Source organism: Plasmodium malariae, assembly GCF_900090045.1.
Source record: "Plasmodium malariae genome assembly, chromosome: 14".
In the NCBI taxonomy this organism is placed as follows: domain Eukaryota; phylum Apicomplexa; class Aconoidasida; order Haemosporida; family Plasmodiidae; genus Plasmodium; species Plasmodium malariae.
The window spans coordinates 1,475,476-1,498,646 of record NC_041788.1 but is presented as its reverse complement, the minus strand read 5'-3'; the positions used below and the strand labels follow the sequence as shown (position 1 = coordinate 1,498,646).

The following is a 23,171-nucleotide window of genomic DNA, read 5'->3' as shown; positions in this document are numbered from 1 at the left end:
AGAAAACTGCAAATGTATTTACCTGAACATGGAATAATTTTTTTTTCTTTTTCATTAGCAGACATAAATATTTAATATTTTTTTTTTTATATTTCCTTATATTTCATAATATCATTTATTTTTCTTTTTTTTCGTCATAGCCTCCCACTTTAGTACATTTTTAATTTTTTTTTCTTTTAATTATACACAATGGTGTCACATAACAATGTATTGCCTAATGTGCATTTACACAAATGGTGGCAGAGGTATGTAAGAGTAAATTTTAGTAAAAACATAAAAAAAAAAAAAAGAAGATTATTAAGAGCAAAAAAGAGAAGAGAAAGTGGAGGGAAACCAATAGAAAAATTACACCCCATAGTTCAATGTCCAACTCAGAGGTACAATTTCAGATCAAGACTAGGAAGAGGTTTTACCCTTGAAGAATTAAAGGTATACAAAATGCACCAAAATATAGTTTTATGTGTATATGCACTATATAATGGTGTGTGTAAATGTGATATATTGTTTTCCTTTATTTGATACCATTATTTTTGTCATTTTGAATCATTTTTTTCGTTCTTTAATTTACAAATGAATATTAAAAGAAGACCTTCTCCATTTCTTGAATTTTTGTTTCTTCCCATCATGGTATTCTTTGTCATTGTGAACAAAAATGATTTTTACATATGAACGCTTGATCTATCTTTATGCTCGTTGTTAGGGAGCTAAGTTAAACCCTCTTGCAGCAAGAAGTATAGGCATTTGTGTTGACAAGAGAAGAAAAAACAGATGCGAAGAAACATTGAAGAGAAATATAGAAAGGTTGGAAAAATATAAAAAGCATTTAGTTATGATTCCATTAAAAAGAAATAAATGTAAAAAGGGTATTGGTGGAATTCCAGCTGATTCGGACAAGAAACTTATTAAAGAATTAAGGACTAAGAAACAACTACGTAGTATATTTAAGAATGAAAGAAACACCACACCTTACTACGAAGCGATGGAAGTGTCTAAGATAGATAAAACATTCTTAGCATATAAAACATTACGAAAAGCTAAATTGTCAGAGAGAAGAAAGAACAAACAACAACAAAAAAAAGATATAAAGAGAAAATCAAAGGATAGTTGAAGTGGACCAATAGGGGAGGGCGATTAACTAAAAAGGGAATAAGCCAAAAAACGAATATCACAAGAGAACAGTTTTATCATCTGATATATAATACTTTTTACATATACTCGAAAATCTTTTTTCTGCCGAAATGAAAATAAGAGTATATGTAGTAATACAGTTGTTCACTTGAAAGTTTTTTTTTTTTAAATATTGTGTACATGTGATCATGTAATTTTTGAAGCTTTTTTTTTTTTTTTTTATTTTTTTTATTTTTCACTTTACCAAAAGAATGCTAGTTCAACGGAAACAAAAAAGACAAACGTAAACTTATGTACATGTGTATATATATAAGCATGTACGTATGTATGTACAGATGTGCATATATAATACACTATGCATATTACGAGCCTATTTTTGATTATTAAAAAAAAAAAAAAAAATTTATATAAATTATAAGCACATGCAAAAAAAAAAAAAACTGCATTCTTATTTCAGAAATAAAATTAATAATATAACGCAAAATTTTTAAAATAAAAAAAGCGTCATTTCTGTAACTGCTGTCACATAGTACTTATCTGGTATATGCAGTAAATGGGAAAGCGCGAAAAAAAGAAAAAATAATATGGCATAATAAATATAAATAAATGTACGTAATATAATAATATTTAGACTTAGTATGAACACATACGTAGAGAAATTTAACAGAAAACTTTATATTTATTTCAATATGAGCAACATAAAAAGTTAGTTTTGCAGAATAAGTCAAACTCCTTCTTGCGCAAAATTATGGACAATTTTCCAATTCCCTAAAAAGACATAAAAAGAAGGCATAGCTGTATGGGAACACCACTATATGAAGTTATAGCAGTGCAGCAGTATAGCTGTAGAATTGCCTATTGCAGCATAATATAGCATAACATACTATCGTAAAATAATGGAATTCTAAAATGAAACAAAATTTTTCTTATAGCTCCATAAAAACACATGCAACCCTATGATCATAAAAAATGAGGAAAGTTGTTATACTTCAAAATGGTTGGAATGTTATCTTCAATTTTTAACCTAATAAATAGGTCTCTTAAAAATCTTTTACATTTGCACAGTGTTACTGTAAAAAAAAAAAAAATAAAATAAAATAAAAACGAATAAAAAGCACTAAAAAGGAATAAAAAATAAAAAATATTAATTTTTTGTAAATTCACCTTCTTGTGTTTATACAAATGAGGTGTACATACAATATGTATCAAGTTAATATGCACATGTGCACACAAATCGGATGAATTCATTATGTGTATATATAACTGTACAAATATTTATACACACATGTATATATGCGCTACTAGCATATTACCTCCTATGTATAATACTTGGACACTCAAGTTACTACCACATAGGGTTACAAATTGCGATAACAGGGAAACTTCTCTTTTGTATTTCTGAAAAGGTAAACCGTATATGTTGTGGATTTCGATTACATTGAACTTTTGAAAAAATAAAATGAATAAGTAAATAAATAAATAAATAAATAAATAAAAATATATATGGATATACAAATGTTTTCAAAAATTTTATTCAATTAAAAAATGTACTCACATTGCTAGTTCGGATAATGAATAGCCGAAGTTTCAAATTTGCAAAAGTAACTACGGGAAAAGGAGAAAAATTTCGGGAGTGGTGTTGTGTTCATTTGCTCTTTTTTTTTGCTCATTTGCTTAATTGTTCATATTTTATGTATCTTTTTTTTTTTTTTTTTACCGAAAAAGCGAGAAAAAAGTATGCTTTTAAATATTTTCCCGTACAGTATTGTAGCTTTCTTATCAAATTCCTACAAAGGTTTAGTTTTCGATTTACAAAAAAAGGTTTTCAATTCAAGCAAATAAGTTGAACGTACTGACAAACATACATACAAATATATATGTACAAATATATATTTATGTATGAATGTATATGTATGTATGTATATGAGCTAGTAATTATTTTGTCTACGTATGTACAGAAGAGCAAATTATGTAAAATGAAAATTTACTTCTTTAATTAAAATAGATAATGGTGTGTTGGAATTTTCTAAAATTTTGAAAATATCATCTTCCTGTTTTTTATTTAACATTCCTTCATTTTCTTTACAATAGAATTTACACAAAATCCATATGTTGTCCTTTTTCACCATTTTTAAAATTAATCAGAAATTTATGTACATGGTCAGGCGAATATCGCAAGCAACGAACTCAATGTACAAGCATTTCCATATAAATACATATATATATATTGAAAAAGAATAAATATGTAAATGATATACGACGAATAGCACAATAAATTGGAATAAAATAAAATTATTCTATTTCATTCTTCAATGTTGTTCTAATTCTTCATTATTATCATTAATATTACTTGAACAAAATATTTTTTAACAAAATGGATAACACTATATTTATATATATATAAACAAAAAGAACAAAAATGCGATTTATTTAAAAAAAAATACATAACTTTAAAAGGTGCCAACTTCAAAAAAAAAACAAAATAAATATATTAATAAATAAATAAATAAATAAATAAGTAAATACGTAAATACGTAAATACGTAAATAGAAAAAATAATGATAGATAATTATATATAAATAAACAAGCGGATAAACACAGCCTCGCAAAAAGGCAGTAACTGAAAATCTCCCTTTGTTATGTAACCTTAACAAAAAAGGAGGGGAGGGTTACGCTATTTTATGGTATAAACCACATTAAAGCGTAAAAAAAAAAGAAAAGTTTATAAATATGGCAATGTATATATAAATAAACATATATACATGTGTGCATGCAATTGTACACGTTCGTTTCCCCTTAAATGCAGTTTACGTAATTTTCTTAAATTCCTAGGGATCCATGTTTTAACTACACACGTACGTATGTATATATAAGTATACACTCTAGTTTACGTAATTGATATAACTATATATATATATATATATATATATATATATATATACTATATATATATATATATATATATATACATATATATATATACTTATAGTGTCATATAGTGAACTTAACAAAAATAAAAGAAAATTTTGCTACAACGTAGCCCTATTTTGTTTCTGTACATAATGCAAACTAGATAAAAATATCAAAAAAATAAAAACATATCATCATAATACCATAGGAAATAATTTAAATGGTACATCCATTTTACATAACGTTTATTTTATTTATTTTTCTTATTTTCCTAATTTTGCCTATTTTGTCTGGTGTTATTTATATAAACTGTAACAATTATGTTTGTTCAGTTCTATTTATTTTTGAGAGAGCCGTTCGAAAAAAAAAAAAAATAATATAACATAACTTCTATAACAAAATCGGTCAAGTCAGAATACATAAAACAATTTGTGTAATATAAGATGCTCCTAACAAAGCTGCAGAAATAAATGCTTTAATATATTTTTTTACTTTTTATTTGAATTAGAGACTTAATATTTTTTTTATGTATACACAATGCTACGCTGAAAAAGTGAAATGTGGAATGTGAAAAAGAAAAAAAAAAAAAAGTAAAAGAAAAAGGAAAAAAAAAAGAAAAGGAAAGGATAGGAAAAGTAAAAATAAAAATAAAGGGAAATATCAATAGCACAAAAAAATAAAGCTCATAATGTATCACTCGAAAAAAGTATGAACGCTGCGAGGTTTTCACCATTACTATATTGTAAGTACATATAATTATAAATACAAATTACGTACTTGTATGTATTATGTTTAAATATAAATATAACATACATTATATATATAATATATATATATATATATATATATATATATATAAATATAAATATATATAAATATATATATATATATATATATAAATATAAATATAATAAATATATATATATATACCCGTTATTTAAGATTCCCTTTTAATTGTATATGCATATATATATACATATATATGTAAAGCATCATACAAATGCACTTTTACCTATTTTAACCAGAGCACCTTCATCAGTTAACTTATTGTAATACTATCTACATATATAAATAAAAAAAAAAAAAAAAAAATTAATAAAGAACTGTATAAAGGTGGTTGATGATAAAACTTACACCCTAATATTAGCTTGCATTATAAAAAAAAAAAAAAAAAAAAAAATCAAATTATGACGTTCACAAAACCATGACGCAATAAAAAAAAAAAAATTAAATATTAAAAAAAAAAAAAAAAAATTAAAGAGTAAAAAGAAAAAATAAAAAATTAAAATACACAAAAAGAAGAAAACAAGAGGAAGTTAAAAAATAAGCGAACCATGGTCTTTGAAGAAAAGTAAAAACTTTGAAGTTAGCAGGTATTGTATAAAAGTATTTATATTCTTGTATATAATATATATTTTTATATATGTATATAATATATTTTTTATAAAGAAATATTAACATAAAATACGAATTGTACATATTTGTATATAATCCTATGTTTGTATGTATATGTTCATATGTATATAACTACATGTGTTTTTTAACTTGTTTCCATTTTGTTCGTTTTTATATTATCAGTTCGTAACAGCTTTTTTTCTACGTTCATGCTTTTGTTTATACGCCTCTTTGTGTATATCCCTTTTTGCTTATACGCCTCTTTGTAAATGAATATACGCATTTTTGCTTATATACCTTGTTGTATTTACCCCTTTATGTACATTCCCCTTTTTGTATGTACGCTTTATTGTATATACTAATTTTTGAATATATACTTTTTTTTTTTTTGCAAGCTTTATTGTAAGTCATCGTGTTGTATTGTATTTAAGCAGTTACAATTGTTGTATTAAATTATACAACATTATGCGTACCAGAACAGATAAAACAAAACTTAATAAGAATTTTTTTTTTTTTTTTTTTTTTTTTTGAATAGCTATTTTATATATCTTTATTTTGCATACACATCTGAAAAAAATGAAAGGTGTTACAGAATATTTTTACGCCAGAAAATTTTAGAATAAAGATTATTCTACATTTTTTTTTTTGTTTAGACATATTTTGTGCATTTACATGAAAGTAAATGTTTGCTAGTTTTTACAATTATATATATATATATATATATATATATACATATATATATATATAGTTACATTATTTATGTTGTTGAGTGATTTATGTATTATTATGATCTTGTGTTAATGCACATATATACGTATGTATATATATATGCATATTTGTATGTATACATGTATGTGTGTTTTTCCCCCTATTAGATATATTATAAGTCAGCTTTTGTATTATTTAGCTGATTTATATGGCGAGGTTATTTAAGCGCATTTATATGTACAAATTACTCAGTATGTGCTACGAATATTGCCTTAGCGCTTGAATACGTTATTGCGTTAGTTATCTTTGTTTTATTAAATATATTAATTTTTTATATATGCGTGATTTATATGTATATATATATATATATATATATATATATATTATATATGTGTGTATTTTTTTCCCCTTCAATTTTTAAGTTATATTAAAAAAAAAAAAATTCCATAATGAACAAATAATTAACTTTTGTAATTTCAAGATAAAAGTTAAAAATATTTACGTACGAATTATATGCATATGTGTACCATCTTGATGTAGTATTATGTGAAAGCAAATAAGGCGAGCATGAACAAACGTAGCGTTGTAGCGGTGTAGCTTTGTATCTTTCATTTAAGTCTAATTTGTTTATTATTATTTTTTTTAAGTTGTATACCTTCTATATATAGGGGAGACTTCATTATACATCTATGTTTATATGGACATGTAAAGAACGATTCGTAGATGTTCTATACATTTTGCTAACGTTTTTCCAAATATTTTTAACTTTTCCTATTTATTTTAACTTTTCCTATTTATTTTAACTTTTCCTATTTATTTTAACTTTTCCTATTTATTTTAACTTTTCCTATTTATTTTAACTTTTCCCATTTATTTTAACTTTTCCCATTTATTTTAACTTTTCCCATTTTTTTTTAATATTTCTTATTTTTTCAATTTCTTCCATTTTTTCCATTTTTCCCCATTTTTGCTACTTTGTGTCCTCTTTCATCATTTTGTGCTCATTTGTTCGCCCCATTCAATTTTTGTAGGAACATGAATATTGTGATAGAAAACATACAATGTTAAAATAAAAATAATAAAATAAAAAATTGGAACAGAAAATAGTAAATCTTGAAAATAAAAGTAAGGTACAAAGAGATGAAAATTAACACATACATGTACGTATGTGTGCACGTACGAATATACGTACGTATGCATGTATATATGTATGTATATATGTATATATGTGAGTGTTGTAATATTTAATTAATATACCATTTCTAACCTCCCCCCTTCCCCACCTTTCCACGTTAATCGTAGTTTTATTTCGCATTTTTAATTAATTTGCCCAGATGTGAATACAATGTATATATATGTGTATATATAGAATGATGCACATGTAAATATATATATACGTGTGCATATACGCAATACTATGCTTTTAACTTTTTATTGCTTTCAGAGAGTTTTAATTGCCTCACTGGAGAATAAAATTAAAAAGAAGAGTTTTATACGTATATGTGCATATATATGTAGATAAATACACAGATAGATATACAGATAGATACAAAGATAGATACAAAGATAGATACAAAGATAGATACAAAGATAGATACAAAGATAGATACAAAGATAGATACAAAGATAGATACAAAGATAGATACAAAGATAGATACAAAGATAGATACAAAGATAGATACAAAGATAGATACAAAGATAAATACAAAGATAGATACAAAGATAGATACAAAGATAGATACAAAGATAGACGCACATTCTGAGTGATAAAGACGATTATTTTGAGTTTTACATGTTTAAAGTGTCCATAAAATACATGAAAAAGTATTAAATCGTTTGACTAATATTTAGAAGAGGTATTTTTGTTTGCATTAGAGCCAATTTAGTTTCACAAAGTATGTAAAGAGTGAAAAAAGAAGAACAAAAAAAAAAGAAGAGCTTTATAATAAAAAAAAAAAAGAATTTTAAAAATATAATAATTTAAAAAAAACAAAGAAATTATTTAAAAAAAAATAAATAAATAAATTAAAAAAAAAAAAAAAAATTTTAAATATAATAATTTTAGAAAAAAATAATTAAAAAAAAAGAAAAGAAAAGATAATTTGAAAATAAAATAATTTTAGAAAAATTAATATAAAGGAACAGTTTAAGTGTACGTTAGAGCAAAATGAAGAAAGATAGAGAACCAATAGACGAAGATGAGATGAGAATTACATCAACGGGTAGGATGACAAATTATGTAAATTATGGTGCAAAAATATTAGGAGAAGAAGATAAAAAGAGTTTAAAAATAAAAGCTACAGGTAATGCAATAGGAAAAGCAGTTACCTTAGCAGAAATAATAAAAAGAAGGTTTAAAGGTTTACATCAAATTACCAGATGTGGAAGTACCGTAATAACAGATCAGTATGTAAGTGGACAAGATAACAATGAACATGTTGTTCAGGAAAAAACAGTATCTTTTATTGATATATTATTATCAAGAGAACAATTAGATGTAAAAGATGCTGGGTATCAACCACCTTTAGATGAGAAATATGTAAAAGAAATGACAACAGAAGAGATAGTAAATAGTAGACCATTTAGGGGTAGAGGATTTAGACCAAGATTCTTTCGAGGTTTTAGAGGAGGTAGAGGAGGAGGGGGTGGTTTTATGAGAAGAGGTGGGTACAGACCATTTGGTGATAGGATGTATGATGGTAGAAGTGGTTTTAGAGGAGTCAGAGGATACGGTGGTGCTTTTGGTAGAGGAGGTTTTAGATCAGGAGGTATGCCCATGGGTGGCAGAGGGGGATATAGAGGTGGAAGAGATGGTGGTTATAGAGGAAGAGGTGGATTCAGAGGTGTATTTAGAGGTGGCAGAGGTGGGTTCAGAGGATGAATAATTCTGTTCTAAAAAAGCAAACGGTTGGCAGTTCAGCAGGAATATATACATGTATATATATATATATATGTAGACATATGTGTGTGTATATATATTATGCTTGGAAGGGGAGAAGCGTAACGCTTTTTTGAGTACACGTGTATATATGTGCATCCATTTGTGGTAATTTGAAACAAGCTGCTTTGTTGTGCGCACCAGTAACGTACGAAGAAAACTTGAAGAAGCGAAACCGTACTAGAAAATTTTATATATATAATGCGTACATATATATACCTGTACATGTATACATATATGTATATATATATATATATATATATATATGTATATATACTCGCCGCAGAAGCACAAGTCACTATAGAGTTTACGACTTTTTTTATCTTCTTTAAAATATACGACTGAGTAATAAAGCATCAAAATACATAAAACATAATACGCAGTTCGAAGTATGAAATGTAAAATTCAAAATGCATGTTTTACGATTACTTTCCTATCACATGAAGATACACACTTAAAATTATGCACGAATTTTAATTTATTACAAAAAAAAGAAAAAAAATATATATATTACGCAAAAATAGAACAAACAATACACAACATGAACAATTTTAATTTACACAAATATAAGAAATATAATAATTTATGTACACTTTCTACAGATACAAAATTTTAATACAGCAGAAAGAATTTATGCATAACGGTACATACTTATGTATGTGTATATATATGGTATACTTTTTTTAATAAACATTCTTTAATATATATACATAAATTTTTTTTTCTTTTTATGCTCATACATTTAATGTCTTTTTGCACCTATGTGTGTGTAGCATTTTAAGAAATCCAATGCGCTAAAATATATTAGAAGAATAATAAAAGAGTATATAATATATATATGTGTTATGCATATTTTTTTAAATATCACAGTATTCAATTACAATAAAAATTAAAATAAAAAAAAAAAAAAAAAATTAAGTATACTACTACAGTATATATATGTAGATATATATGTATATAATTTAATGCACATATAGCTTTTACGAGTGAAGAAGGCAATGTTTTTGAGGAGAATGAAAAGTGTGATAAACGCAAGAAATGAAAGAGTTTATTTTTAAAATGTATTAATACATGTTTACACGTACATAATGCACAATATATACATAATATATTCATACATACATATATATATATATATATATATATATATACATGAATATCACATACGTACGTACGTACACATACATTTTACTCCCATTTGACTCGTATTTCAGTAAACAGATAAAATTTTTAAAAACAATTAGAAATGAATGCTTCATTATTTATAGATATAGAGTTCTTTAAATTATAATATGCAGAGAATAATTAAACTTTTATTTTTATTATATGCATATGTATGTAATTTTTTTCGAATAACGAAAAAGCAAAAAAAGAATAAACATTTTACCATACATATTTGTACATATACATATATATATATATATATATATATATATATATATATATATGCATATTATGTATATGTGTACATGCATGTAATTAATTTTTTATTTTTGTTTAATTTAAAAAATAGCATATTAAAGAATTATTGTTCCTTTTTTTTTTTTTTTTTATGAAAAAATATATTTTGAAAGGGGAAAAAATGTAGAAAGAAGTTAAAAGTTCTTTTATTATTTAGCAAAATAGATAAGTCAAAGGTCGTTTTAAATAGCTTTCGTTTTGAAAAAGAAAAATATCCCTTTTTTTTTGTTGACATATGTAATAACACATATATATATATATAAATGTATATGTATGTGTGTACGCGTATGTGTGCATATATATATATATATATATATATCTATTACGTGAGGGCATTGTATAACAGGTATAGGAAAAAGAGGAAGAAAAAATAGCTTTTCAGTTTTAAATATGTAGTATCCGTTTCCTAAGTAATTTGAAGAGTTCCTTTTTACCATCGTATTATGCATAAAAAAAAAAAAAAAAAAGAAGCCATTTTCGTACTTGGTTCGAACCAACATATTTTGTAAGTTCTATTAACCAGAATTATTATATGTATCATAATGACAAAACTGAATGTCAATGATTGTTAGTACTGGGATATTTAAAATTTCAAAAAAAATTTCACAATTTATTCGAATGATGCATAATTGGGTTTTTATGAAAGGGGGAATTTAAGAAAAGGTAAGATGTGGGAAAAAAAAAAAATAAAATAATAAAATAAATAAATAAATAAATAAATAAATAAATAAATAATAATAATAATAATAATAATAATAATAATAATAATAATAATAATAATAATAATAATAATAATAATAATAATAATAATAATAATAATAATAATAATAATAATAATAATAATAATAATAATAATAATAATAATAATAATAATAATAATAATAATAATAATAATAATAATAATAATAATAATAATAATAATAATAATAATAATAATAATAATAATAATAATAATAATAATAATAATAATAATAATAATAATAATAATAATGACAATAATGACAATATAGTAGTTGTAATAATGGTAATAAAATAGTTGCTTCACTAAAAAGACAAATAACAAATAAGTCAACAACATTTGAAGGGGGTCAAATTGAAAGGTGGTGATTACGCACATATGTATATGTACACATATGGAAGGATAGCCACGTAATTAAATTCAGGAAAATTATTTTTTTCATTAGCTAAAAAAAAGGCACCTATACATATACATTCACTAGCACGGGTACATACTTTTTTTTCAGACATACATAAAAAAGGAGTTAGGGTTTTCCAAAATATTAAAAGTATATATGCAAACCTGTTCATCTATCTAAACACGTGTACATATGTATAATTGTACATATAAATAAATATACATATATATGTAGATCATATATATATGCACATACATTCATATTTGTGGGAGTATATATATGTACAGACGAATATATATAACACGTACGAGGGTCATAATAACAAAAAAAAAAAAAAAAAAGAAAAAAAAATTACCACCTTTCTATGTTATGATGAAGAAACAAACAAATATCTAATTACATAAAAAAATAGTCATCTCAAATGTATTTTTCGTTATTCCTTTCGTGCGGTACTAATACACACATGTGTTTGTGTCTCTGTTCAACTGCTCCTTTATTCGTGTATCCCTTTACTCATTTGCAGGCGCGTTCGTGCGCTTAAGTTAACTCATACGATGCACAGATGCACAGATCCGCAAACAGAGGAAATCACTTTTCCAAGTTTGGCAATCGTATTCCCTCTCTCCCTTCATTTAAACTTTTTGCTTATTTCTTTGTAATATTTCATTTGCCTTTTGGAAACACTCCTCGGCACAATTTTAATTGCCATCACTATATGCCTTTGTTTAATTGTTAATATATTCTTATTTTTTTGAATAAATTCGTATATTAAATTATTTTTTTCCTTTTCATCTAGGCCTTCATTTTTTAAATCAGGCATTTCGAATTTCCCATTGTTGTTATTTTCCCCTGCAGTGTTGTTTATTTGGGAATTACTAACATGTTCACATTGACAAGCATGTTGCCAATCGTTTTGTGGTTCATCTGCACGTTCATTTTTTTTTTTTTTTTTTTTTTTTTTTTTTTTTATTTCTCCCTTCTCTGCCTTTCCCCGTGCGTCTGGTGCTTTCATTTCTTTATTTTTTTCCACCCAATTTTTACTCGCTCCTGATGATAAGTCCTCCTGAGTGAACGTGGTAAATTTCCCAGAATCTTTATTCACTGTTTGTTTGCATTGTGCCAAATTTTCTACATCATTCATTTCGTTAATATTTTCCAACTCAGAATCTGGTAGTATACCATTTATATCATTATGTGCTCGAGAAATTTCTTGGTCAATCTCACATATCAGTTTTATTCCTTTTTCACCATACGTGTCTGTATTTATACTACCATTCATGGGGGTATTATATGTTGAATGAGAATAATGTTGTTCAACATCATTGAAGTTTTGTTCTTTCCTTCGTCCTAGATTATAAGTGGTACTACCAGTATCATTAGAATTGTTTACATATGTATTTAATAATATCTTTGTTGTAGCACTTTTATCTATCATGCTATTTTGATCGTCATTCTTCTTACTGCTTGTATTTGTATCATCCCACTTTGTGTCAAAAAGATCTTTTTTATCCTTTCCTTCTTTATAAAAACTATTATCCTTTAAAGCAGATACTTCTAGTGCTGTATTTTTACATGATTTCCCACATATTTTTTGTGCACCTTCCAACATAGGAATATCAAAATTTATTATATCTATTTTATCTCGACACTCTTGTAGAGCTATAAATGCACTCTCTCTTAGGATGCCATACAAATCTGCTCCACTATACCCTTTTGTTAATTTTGATATTTCTGAAAAATTTACATCTTTATCTATTGGCATATCTCTTGCAAGTTTGTTTAATATATCAATTCTTCCCTTATATTTCGGTAAAGAAATATATATTAGTTGATCAAACCTACCACTACGTAATAATGCTTTATCAATAATATCTGGTCTATTAGTCGTAGCTATAATGTAAACACTTTCTCTTTTTGAAAGACCATCCATTTCTGTTAATAGCTGGTTGACTACTCTATCTGATGCAACTGCAGTTTTGTTATTAGCTCTATTAATACATATACTATCTATTTCATCAAAAAATATTAAACAAGGTTTGTATATGGATGCATATGCGAATATTTCTCGTACATTCTTTTCACTTTCACCAACATATTTGTTTAAAATTTCTGGTCCTTTAATAGCTATAAAATTCGCTCTCATTTCATTACTTATAGCTTTAGCTAGCATAGTTTTACCACATCCAGGTGGTCCATATAATAATATACCCATGCTTTTGTTAATACCCAGATGTTTGTATATGTTCGCATATTTCACTGGTAATATAAATTTCGTTTCTAATATTTTCTTAATTTTTTTTAACGATCCAACATTATCTAGACTAATAGTTGGTACTTCACACCTATTATGAGTTGCCATTTTTTTCTTTACGTTTTTAACACTTTCGTAAATTACGTCATTGTCGATGTGCATGTTTGCAGTTCGGACCTTCTTGCGCACCTGCTCAGCGTGGGTATCGTTATCATTAGTACTACCACTACCATTAGTACTACCGCTACCATTAGTACTACCGCTACCATTAGTGATACCGCTACCATTAGTACCTCTAACAGTGCCAACACTGCTAATGATGCTGACTTTCCGCTTTGTATATCCCTCCCCTCTTACAGCAAACGAGGAGTCTCGTAGTACAGATGAAGTCGTATCAATCGTTGACAAATCATATTTTTCCTCTTCTTCAGTTTGGTCTACCGATAATCTGGTCCTGTCATACATACTGCTTTCTTTATTCATGGAGCTACAGCCACTCTTAGTATATGTTTCATCTTTCACTCCAACCACATTATACATCAATGTAGTATCATCCCTATGACCATTTTGCACATGTACATGAACATCGGACTGATTTTTATGAATGCTTCCACATTTTATTCTTCCATTTTCTAATTTTTCCATATGTACATAATCCTTCGCATTATATGCTATATCTATTTTATCCTTATGCATAGCATTTCCTTCTTCATAATTCCGATAGCTGTTCTCTTGTGTTGTACCGTTCTCATTACTGCTAGAACGTTCACTTAATTTTGTATGCATCCCCGAAGTTGTAGTAGTACTATTATGTACACATGCAACACAGTCTATTAGCGTATCGTTATATATTGAAAGATTTACTGCTTCATTGATGAGTTCATATATCTGTCCTTTATTAAAACCATAGGTAATAGATGCTGTAAAGGTTGTATCAAAACTGAGTAAAAATTGTTTAGTTATATTTTGAAATATATCTAGTCTATCTTCATATGTAGGAAGAGGCATCGAAATGAACTTTTGGATTTTGGTATATAATATACTATCATATGGTTTATTAATACTTAGTAATAGTATAATAATACTAGAATTATCAAATATGCTTAATAAATATGTAAACAAATATATGTCTATAGTATCTTCTTTTGATGAAAACAAAATATCTACATCATCAATACATAGAATTGCTTTATTATATTCATTTCTTATATGTTCAAAAATTATTTTCATTTTATTATTTTTTTCATCATTTGATAAGTACCTTATATATTCTGGTAATTTTAAGTAAAAAAATGGACAGTCACACTCCCCAGCAATAGCATAAGCTAATGTTGTTTTACCTGACCCGCTATTTCCACTGATGCTAATAATTGAGCTAAAATTATCCCCTCTATATTTAAATGGATATATTATACTACATAATATATCTTTTTTTATATTGTGTATTCCTTTATACTCATCTAACGGGCTAGTCCCTTCCCCGAATTTAGGTACCTTCACGAATTTTAGAATATTCTTCATGGTACTATCGATCATATTATTTTTTTCACTCTCTTTTGTTTTATTATTTATCATATCTAGTTTCATTCGCTCGTTAATTAACCGCAGAACCATTCTTTTCTCTTCTTTGCCAAGTTTGTCTTTTATCTCGTCGTCTACATTTTTCAATTTATCGTTCCTTTTTTTTCTATTAACACTTTTATTACCTTCGATGTTTTTTCCATCTGAAGTTGAATTGCATCCCTTCATTTCTAACTCTTTACTTTGTGCATTCGCTTCTGATTTAATCAATCGGATCTTCCCCGTCCGCTGGTTCCTTCCATCCAGGGCGTTAACCCTTTCAAAACCTGCATTACCGCTATTAGCACTACCGCTATTAGCACTACGGCTATTAGCACTACGACCATTCGTACTAGCATCCTTAGAACTAGCTGCATCAACACTTACTACCTTGGAAGTTGCTACCTCAACAGTACTATACTTATCCCCTCCACTGCCTGCCATCTCGTTAGTGCTGCTTCCCTTTTCCATACTACCCCTATTATTCCTTTGTTCCATTCTTTTCAATAGGACCCCATTTTTAAAAGAATTTCTTATAACATCCACGATTATATTGTTTAGTGTTCCTTTCTGTACTCGTCTATATTCAAGAAATTCTTTTCTTAATGTATTTATTATCAGGGAAGAGTTCATAACAACATTTTTAAGATTTGTTCTTTGATCTTCATTTTCCCCAATTAAATTATTTTTAAATATAATATCTAATATTCGATATTTGATTTTATCTGAAAGGATTTTCATTTGTTTAGGAGCTCGCTACAGTTAAACAGTTGAGTGAAAATGGTCAAGGGGGAAAAATAAAATAAAAATAAATATGCATGTAAATATATGTGCACATGTAAGTATATTTGTACATGTAAATGTACGCATACATATATACATATACTTATAACTATCAAAACGAATGTACTTCCACTTCTCATTCTCGTTCCATTAAAGAACAACAACAAAAAAAATTTTCCTTTTCACCATTTATATATGCGCATTTTCTTTTTTTTTTTTTTATATTATGTAAAAATTATAGTACAAACTTAATAAAAAAGGAGAGCATCAAAGAAGTAGAAGAAATATCAGGTATGCAAGTGGTAATACGGTAATATTGCATACGTGCATGTATATATATATATACGTATATATATATATATATTTATTTATTTATTTAGTACATACCTATGAAGGTTTATTTTTGCGCTTGGTTAAATATAACGTATGTGAAAGTTATACAATACAACATGATATATTAAATATGATCTCATGGAGCAAAATTTAAAATAAAAAAAAAAAGGCAAAGCACAACAAGTAAGCAAAATAAGAGAAGTAAAAAGAGTATGCAAAGTAAACAAAAAGAGCAAAGAAATAAAACAAGCCAAATAACGTGATTGAAATCAAGTAAATAAAAGCTGACTAATCTACGCTTTTTATTTTAAACGTTTCAGAAAGACCGCACAATATTATGATAATTTTTTGAAAGTTGTAAACTTAAAAATTAGTTAACCTGCTTTAGTAGGTTAACAAAATTGGCAGTACAAATAAGGTACATATAACAAATACATACATACTTGCATATATGTATGTATATATAAATACATTTTACAGGCTGAAAAAAAAATTCCAGACCACGATTTTATCAACGTTTTAAAAACAATTCCTTAATTCTTTCGTTATTTCGTTGTTTCGTTATTTAATTATTTTTCTATGTACTCAAAGTCACAGGCAAATGAGCACTCGTAAAATATCATTTATCCTTTTTTTTTTTTTTTTTTTTTTTCTCGTTTTTCAAAAAAGTAAGCTGAAAAATAAGTGTATATTTATTGGGGATATCCGAAACGGTTTATTATATGACCACGAGAAAATAAAAAAAAAAATATATATTTTTTTTTTGTGGATAAACAACAGAGCTACGCTGTTTAGAATTTTTGAGGTAAATTGTGAACTATGCATGCGCACATACACTGTATGGGCAAGCATACATATATATATATATATATATATATGTACACTCATATGTATACATTTGGCGTATATGTCCTTTTTTTTTGGCAAGGATCGAACTACTTAATTATTTGTTGCTTTACGTTTCCTTAATATTTCCAAAGAGGAGAATACTTGTATCACATTTTATACATCATTACTCAAAGAAAAAATTAAACATATCTTTTATCTTAAGTAAAATGAATAATGAAGGCGTTAAGGCTTCAAAGGGATTTTTTTTTTTTTTTTTTTTTTTTTTTTTTTTGTAAACAAGAAAAATAAACAAAATAATAGTTTATCCCTCCCCCCACGAAGTACTTAAAATTTTACATGTTTACTGAGTGGGGGGGTACATGAGAAGGTCTGTAAAACTGGAATTTCACATTTTAAATTGAGGGAAATTGAAAAGAGTGGAAATGTATACAATATGCGCATATATATTTATACATACAAATATACATGCATATATACATGAATATATACATACATATATACATACATATATACATACATATATACATACATGTATACATACATATATACATACATGTATACATACATATGTACAAACAAATATACGTACAAATATACGTACAAATATACGCACAAATATACGCACAAATATGCGTACAAATATACGTACATATACATATATGCTTACATATATAAGTAAGTACATATCTACTTACATATAAATAACACATAAACATGTATACGTCCATATGCTAATATTTTTAAGCACTATTTTTTTGTTGAAAAAGCGTAAAAATGAAAAATTTAATGAAACTTAAAAAATTAAAACAGAAAAACGCAAAAACAGAAAAATAAAAAAACAGAAAAACGCAAAAACAGAAAAACGCAAAAACAGAAAAACGCAAAAACAGAAAAACGCAAAAACAGAAAAACGCAAAAACAGAAAAACGCAAAAACAGAAAAACGTAAAAACAGAAAAACGCAAAAACAGAAAAACGCAAAAACAGAAAAATAAAAAAACAGATTATTCGAAGTGACACATGTGTAAGGGACACATAATGGATATGAAGTGTTTATAAAGTGAATGTATGAAGAATACGTATTGAACACAAGATGAACACACGATGAGTACATGATGAGTACGTGGTGGGTGAAAACAAATGAACAGTGAGACGCGAACAAGTAAAAGAGAAAGAGTTAGTGTTCCTATATTTCATCTTCACATATCATCAAATATCATCAAATAACTTCAAATATCATCAAATAACTTCAAATATCATCAAATAACTTCAAATATCATCAAATCAAATTTTTGAAATTTTTCATGTTAAAAGGGTCAGACATAGCTTGCATATTTTTCTCGTATTTTCGAAATTCCTCTAATGCTTTGCTTGCCTTTAATGATATTTTTAAATATTTTTCTTTTTTATCATTATCTTTCTCATTTAATGACTTGCTATTATATTCTCTTTCAATATTAGTTAAGTAGTCTTCATAACTTAAAGCTACTGTTTTGTTTATAAGCTCTTTTAATATGAAAAAAGATATGTCTTTAATAATAAAATAATTGAAATGTGATTTTGCCACTGCCAATGGGTATATATAATGTTCCATAATAAATTCTTGCAACTGGTAATCATATCGAAGGGGCAATTCGTTATAATCCTTATTTGGAAGAGTGTCTACTCTTTTCTTATTTATGTTTGTGTTTTTCGTGCCATCATTTAGATCGTTGGTAGAGATTCCCCCGCCAGTAGTTGCATTGCCATTCGTTGCTTTACCACTCATCAATTTGCTATTCGCATACTTACTACTCACCGATTTGCTATTATTTGCCTTTTCTTTGTTTGCAATTTCACTACTCTTGGAATCATTTGAATTCGAGCTGAGGTCATCATCAAAAAAAGAGTGCTCACTGTTTGAATCCTGCGATGCGCAAATGCTCCTAGTGCTATCAACATAACTCGATGAATTATCCTTAGAATCGTTATCATGGTAATTGTTGTAATTGCTGTACTCGTTATAGGCTTTATGAGAGTTAAGAGCGCTATTCTGATAAGGATAAGAATCGTTCGTATTATCATTATTAACATCATTATTATCATCATTATCATCATCATTATTATCATCATTATTATTATCATCATTATTATCATCATTATTATTATCATCATTATTATCATCATTATTATTATCATCATTATTATCATCATTATTATTATCATCATTATTATCATTATTATTATCATTATTGTGATAATATTTTGTATTGTTTTTTCGTTCAGTTACTTGGTCATACGGAGGTAGTGTTTTTTCCTTTTCTGTCTTTTTTTTATTTCTTTCAATTTTCCTTTTCTGTAAAGTCATTTTTCTTTGGTTTTCTTTTACTTTTAATAAAAACATATTTATGTCTTTACTCTCACATTTATTATAGCAGATATTTTTATTTAATGTTCCTTGATCCTCTACAGTTGTTTCAGTTTTACCTAAAAATTTATAGAATCCGTTAGTAATAGCAGATGTAATATCATTTAGATTTTGTACTATTGCAATTTTTGCGCTCTGCATATTTTTATCCCATTCAAACCAATACCTAGCTCCATTATTCCTCCAATAATTTATTAAAACAGGCCCAGGAATATTTTTTATCTTTGGATATATCAATGGTTCTATTCTAAAAGCTACGGGATCAAATCCGTGAAAAATATTATAAAATTTTATACCATCAATTAATTTTAAACCATCATTTATATATTCTGGTTTATATAAAGATAATAATGCACTTAATGGACTTCCAAGTGTAAATAAATAATCAATTTTACTTTTTAAATTGTATCTTATATTGCTGTCACTTATTCGCACTTTCACATTGTGTAGTATTTCATATGCCATTGCACTTCCTAGGGAGTATCCTAACATGCATATCTTTGCATTTCTGAACCTTCCACTGGAATCCTGCAAAATCGAAAAAAAAAGAAAAATAAAGGAAAACAAAAAAAAAAAAGAAAAAGTGGGCACAATTGGAAACTTGCTTGTATGCCCACACACTCACAAACACACACAAATACGTACAAATACGTACAAATACGTACAAATACACACAAATACGTACAAATACACACAAATACAAACAAATACGTACAAATACGTACAAATACACACAAATACGTACAAATACACACAAATACGTACAAATACACACAAATACGTACAAATACACACAAATACACACAAATACGTACAAATACACACAAATACGTACAACTGTACACACTCACATGACACACATACTGCATATATCTGCGCATATGCTACTCATATGCTATATGCGTTATTCTCATTATTAACGGAAAAAGCACATCACAAATGCACACTATTATTTTACGTTTTGCAAATTACACTCATCAAAGATTCTAAAGTTTTATTTATATCATTGTACAAATTTAACATTATATAATCGCCATATCTTGGATGTAAAAAACAAATGATATCCCCCGCTGAAAGGTTTATAATTTTGCGGGTTTCAGCCATTGTGTTAATATTTATTCTGTCGAAAACGCTGCATAGGAAGGAATAAATAGAAAAGAATATATTATTACAGGTAACGAAGAATTAGGCAAAAAGGTAGAATTGCAGAGATGCTTTGAATTACTAAATTGCACAACGCATATACTGATATACATGAATGATTACTGAATCTGAGCATCGATTATATACTTTTTCCAGTTGAATATATGGAAATGTATATTAAAGGGATAATCAAAATACCACATTTTTTTTACAATTTTAAAACTGTTTTTAAGATCTTCACACTGATTTATAATTAATTCTTCATTAGATCCTATGCCATGGATTATTAAGACAATATAATCCACATCATTTATGTTATCATCTAAATATGGTTCTTCTTCATAAAAGTTTATTTCAGAGTCATTTTTTCTTTTAAGAAATTTCTTGTTAATATGTTTTTCATTTTTGGGAAAAAAAAAAAAATTCTTGTTCTTCTTTTCTTTTATATCACCATTGCCAATGTTACTATTTTTTTTACTCTTACTGTCTTTTACATTTAAAGGAGGAGCCCTCATTATGATTCACTGGTCTTTTATTTTATTTTTATTTTATTTTTATTTTATTTTATTTTTATTTTATTTTTTTTTTTCCCGGAATTTACTATTTTTTAAATATAGTACCGTTTGATTACAAATCTCTTCATATTTGCTTACAGGAAAATTCACATATTATATTCGCTATTTCTTTTCCAGGTTTCTATATTTCATTAAGTTGTTACACAACTATATATATAAATATATACATAAATTAAATACATGAATTAAAAACATACATATATCTACAGTGAATATGTTTGTTCATATATACATAAGGCAGGTTTAATTATTTGTTAATGCATGCCATACGCACATTTGCTCCCGAGTGTATGCAGTGGATACAGTTATTCATATATATGTATACATCAGCACAGTAAACAAATGTGTATGTTCATATTTAATTATTAAGCCTGCTTTTTGCTAATATATGAGTACACATATATTCATCTTACTCATATGGCGGCAAACTAAGTGGCAAATGTAGAAATACACAAAGGAAATTAAGAACAAGTAACAGTTATTAAATTTTAAATAAGCATTTTTAAAATTGATATCTTACTTGAAATATTTGTGTGACATAGCATTCATTTATTTATTTATTTTATTAAAACACACTTTTTTTTTCTCAATAAAATACATTTATCATTTTTTAATAAGCATATTTATCACTTTTTAATAAACATATTTATCATTTTTTAATAAACATATTTATCATTTTTTAATAAACATATTTATCATTTTTTAATAAACATATTTATCATTTTTTAATAAACATATTTGTTCTTTTTTAACATTACACATTTTATTTTTTTTTTTTTTTTGCCCCTTCACTGTTGAAGACCACAGTTTTATTCTCCTTAACATTGATTAAAATAATCTTGCCTTCGTCTGTTCATTCGTTCGATTGTTAATTCTTTATTCTTTATTCTGTTTTCTTTTTTTTTTTTTCTTTTCTTTTTCTTTTCTTTTCTTTTTCTTTTCTTTTCTTTTTCTTTTCTTTTCTTTTTCTTTTTCTATTTTTTTAATTTATATGTATTTTTTCCCAGTTGTGATTGCAAATGTTCGTAAGAGAAGATCCTTTAAAAGAGTGTCAAAATAATAAAAATAAATAAAAAATTAAAAACACATAAAAATCATCATCTTTTAATTATATCACGTCTTGCTATTTTGGCTTCCTATTTATATTTATTCATATATAACGTAGCTATGTATATGTATCTATATATGTATTCTTATAAAACTTTCAGATGGGTGTTTTTAAAAGCAGAAATTTCTAGCCAATTTTTTTTTTTTTTTTTTTTGGTAGCATATTATTAGTAACTTTTTTTTTTTTTTCTTTTTTATTATGAACAATTCAGAACAATACATAAGAATATTTATACTGCTCCAAAAATGGTCAGGTAAATTTTATCCAATTTTAAAAATAAATAATACACAAAAATAATTAATTTTTTCTATAAAAGAACAATTTGTGTTTTTAACACTATAAAAAAAAATGTTCTCATGATTTTTTCATTCTTTTGCGTATACATGTTATATATAAATATACAAATAAATTGCAGTAATATGTTATGTTTTTTTTAAAAAAATTGGTATACCTCTTCTCATATATATACCACCTCCTCCATTTTTCA

The 23,171-nt window shown here is 26.2% G+C and overlaps 5 protein-coding genes across 5 annotated transcripts; 2 read left to right on the top strand and 3 right to left on the bottom strand.

Annotated features, from left to right (window-relative positions):
- Positions 1-189: 189 nt before the first annotated feature.
- Positions 190-1,108, top strand: PmUG01_14042200 (60S ribosomal protein L13-2, putative; the record flags this gene model as incomplete). Its single annotated transcript, XM_029007984.1, has 2 exons — positions 190-429; positions 701-1,108. 2 exons carry the CDS (start codon positions 190-192, stop codon positions 1,106-1,108), a joined length of 648 nt encoding a protein of 215 aa, XP_028864319.1.
- A 766-nt stretch (positions 1,109-1,874) lies between these two features.
- On the bottom strand, positions 1,875-3,257 carry PmUG01_14042100 (conserved Plasmodium protein, unknown function; the record flags this gene model as incomplete). The annotated part of the gene is made up of 6 exons (XM_029007983.1): positions 1,875-1,896; positions 2,117-2,198; positions 2,442-2,526; positions 2,684-2,733; positions 2,846-2,915; positions 3,117-3,257. The coding sequence occupies 6 exons, from the start codon at positions 3,255-3,257 to the stop codon at positions 1,875-1,877; spliced, it is 450 nt and encodes a 149-aa protein (XP_028864318.1).
- A 5,051-nt stretch (positions 3,258-8,308) lies between these two features.
- On the top strand, positions 8,309-9,022 carry ALBA1 (DNA/RNA-binding protein Alba 1, putative; the record flags this gene model as incomplete). The annotated part of the gene is made up of 1 exon (XM_029007982.1): positions 8,309-9,022. One exon carries the CDS (start codon positions 8,309-8,311, stop codon positions 9,020-9,022), a length of 714 nt encoding a protein of 237 aa, XP_028864317.1.
- A 3,282-nt stretch (positions 9,023-12,304) lies between these two features.
- PmUG01_14041900 (ATPase, putative) lies at positions 12,305-16,228 on the bottom strand (the record flags this gene model as incomplete). Its single annotated transcript, XM_029007981.1, has 1 exon — positions 12,305-16,228. One exon carries the CDS (start codon positions 16,226-16,228, stop codon positions 12,305-12,307), a length of 3,924 nt encoding a protein of 1,307 aa, XP_028864316.1.
- A 2,502-nt stretch (positions 16,229-18,730) lies between these two features.
- PmUG01_14041800 (phospholipase DDHD1, putative) lies at positions 18,731-21,516 on the bottom strand (the record flags this gene model as incomplete). Its single annotated transcript, XM_029007980.1, has 3 exons — positions 18,731-20,386; positions 20,831-20,990; positions 21,125-21,516. 3 exons carry the CDS (start codon positions 21,514-21,516, stop codon positions 18,731-18,733), a joined length of 2,208 nt encoding a protein of 735 aa, XP_028864315.1.
- Between the last annotated feature and the right edge of the window lie 1,655 nt (positions 21,517-23,171).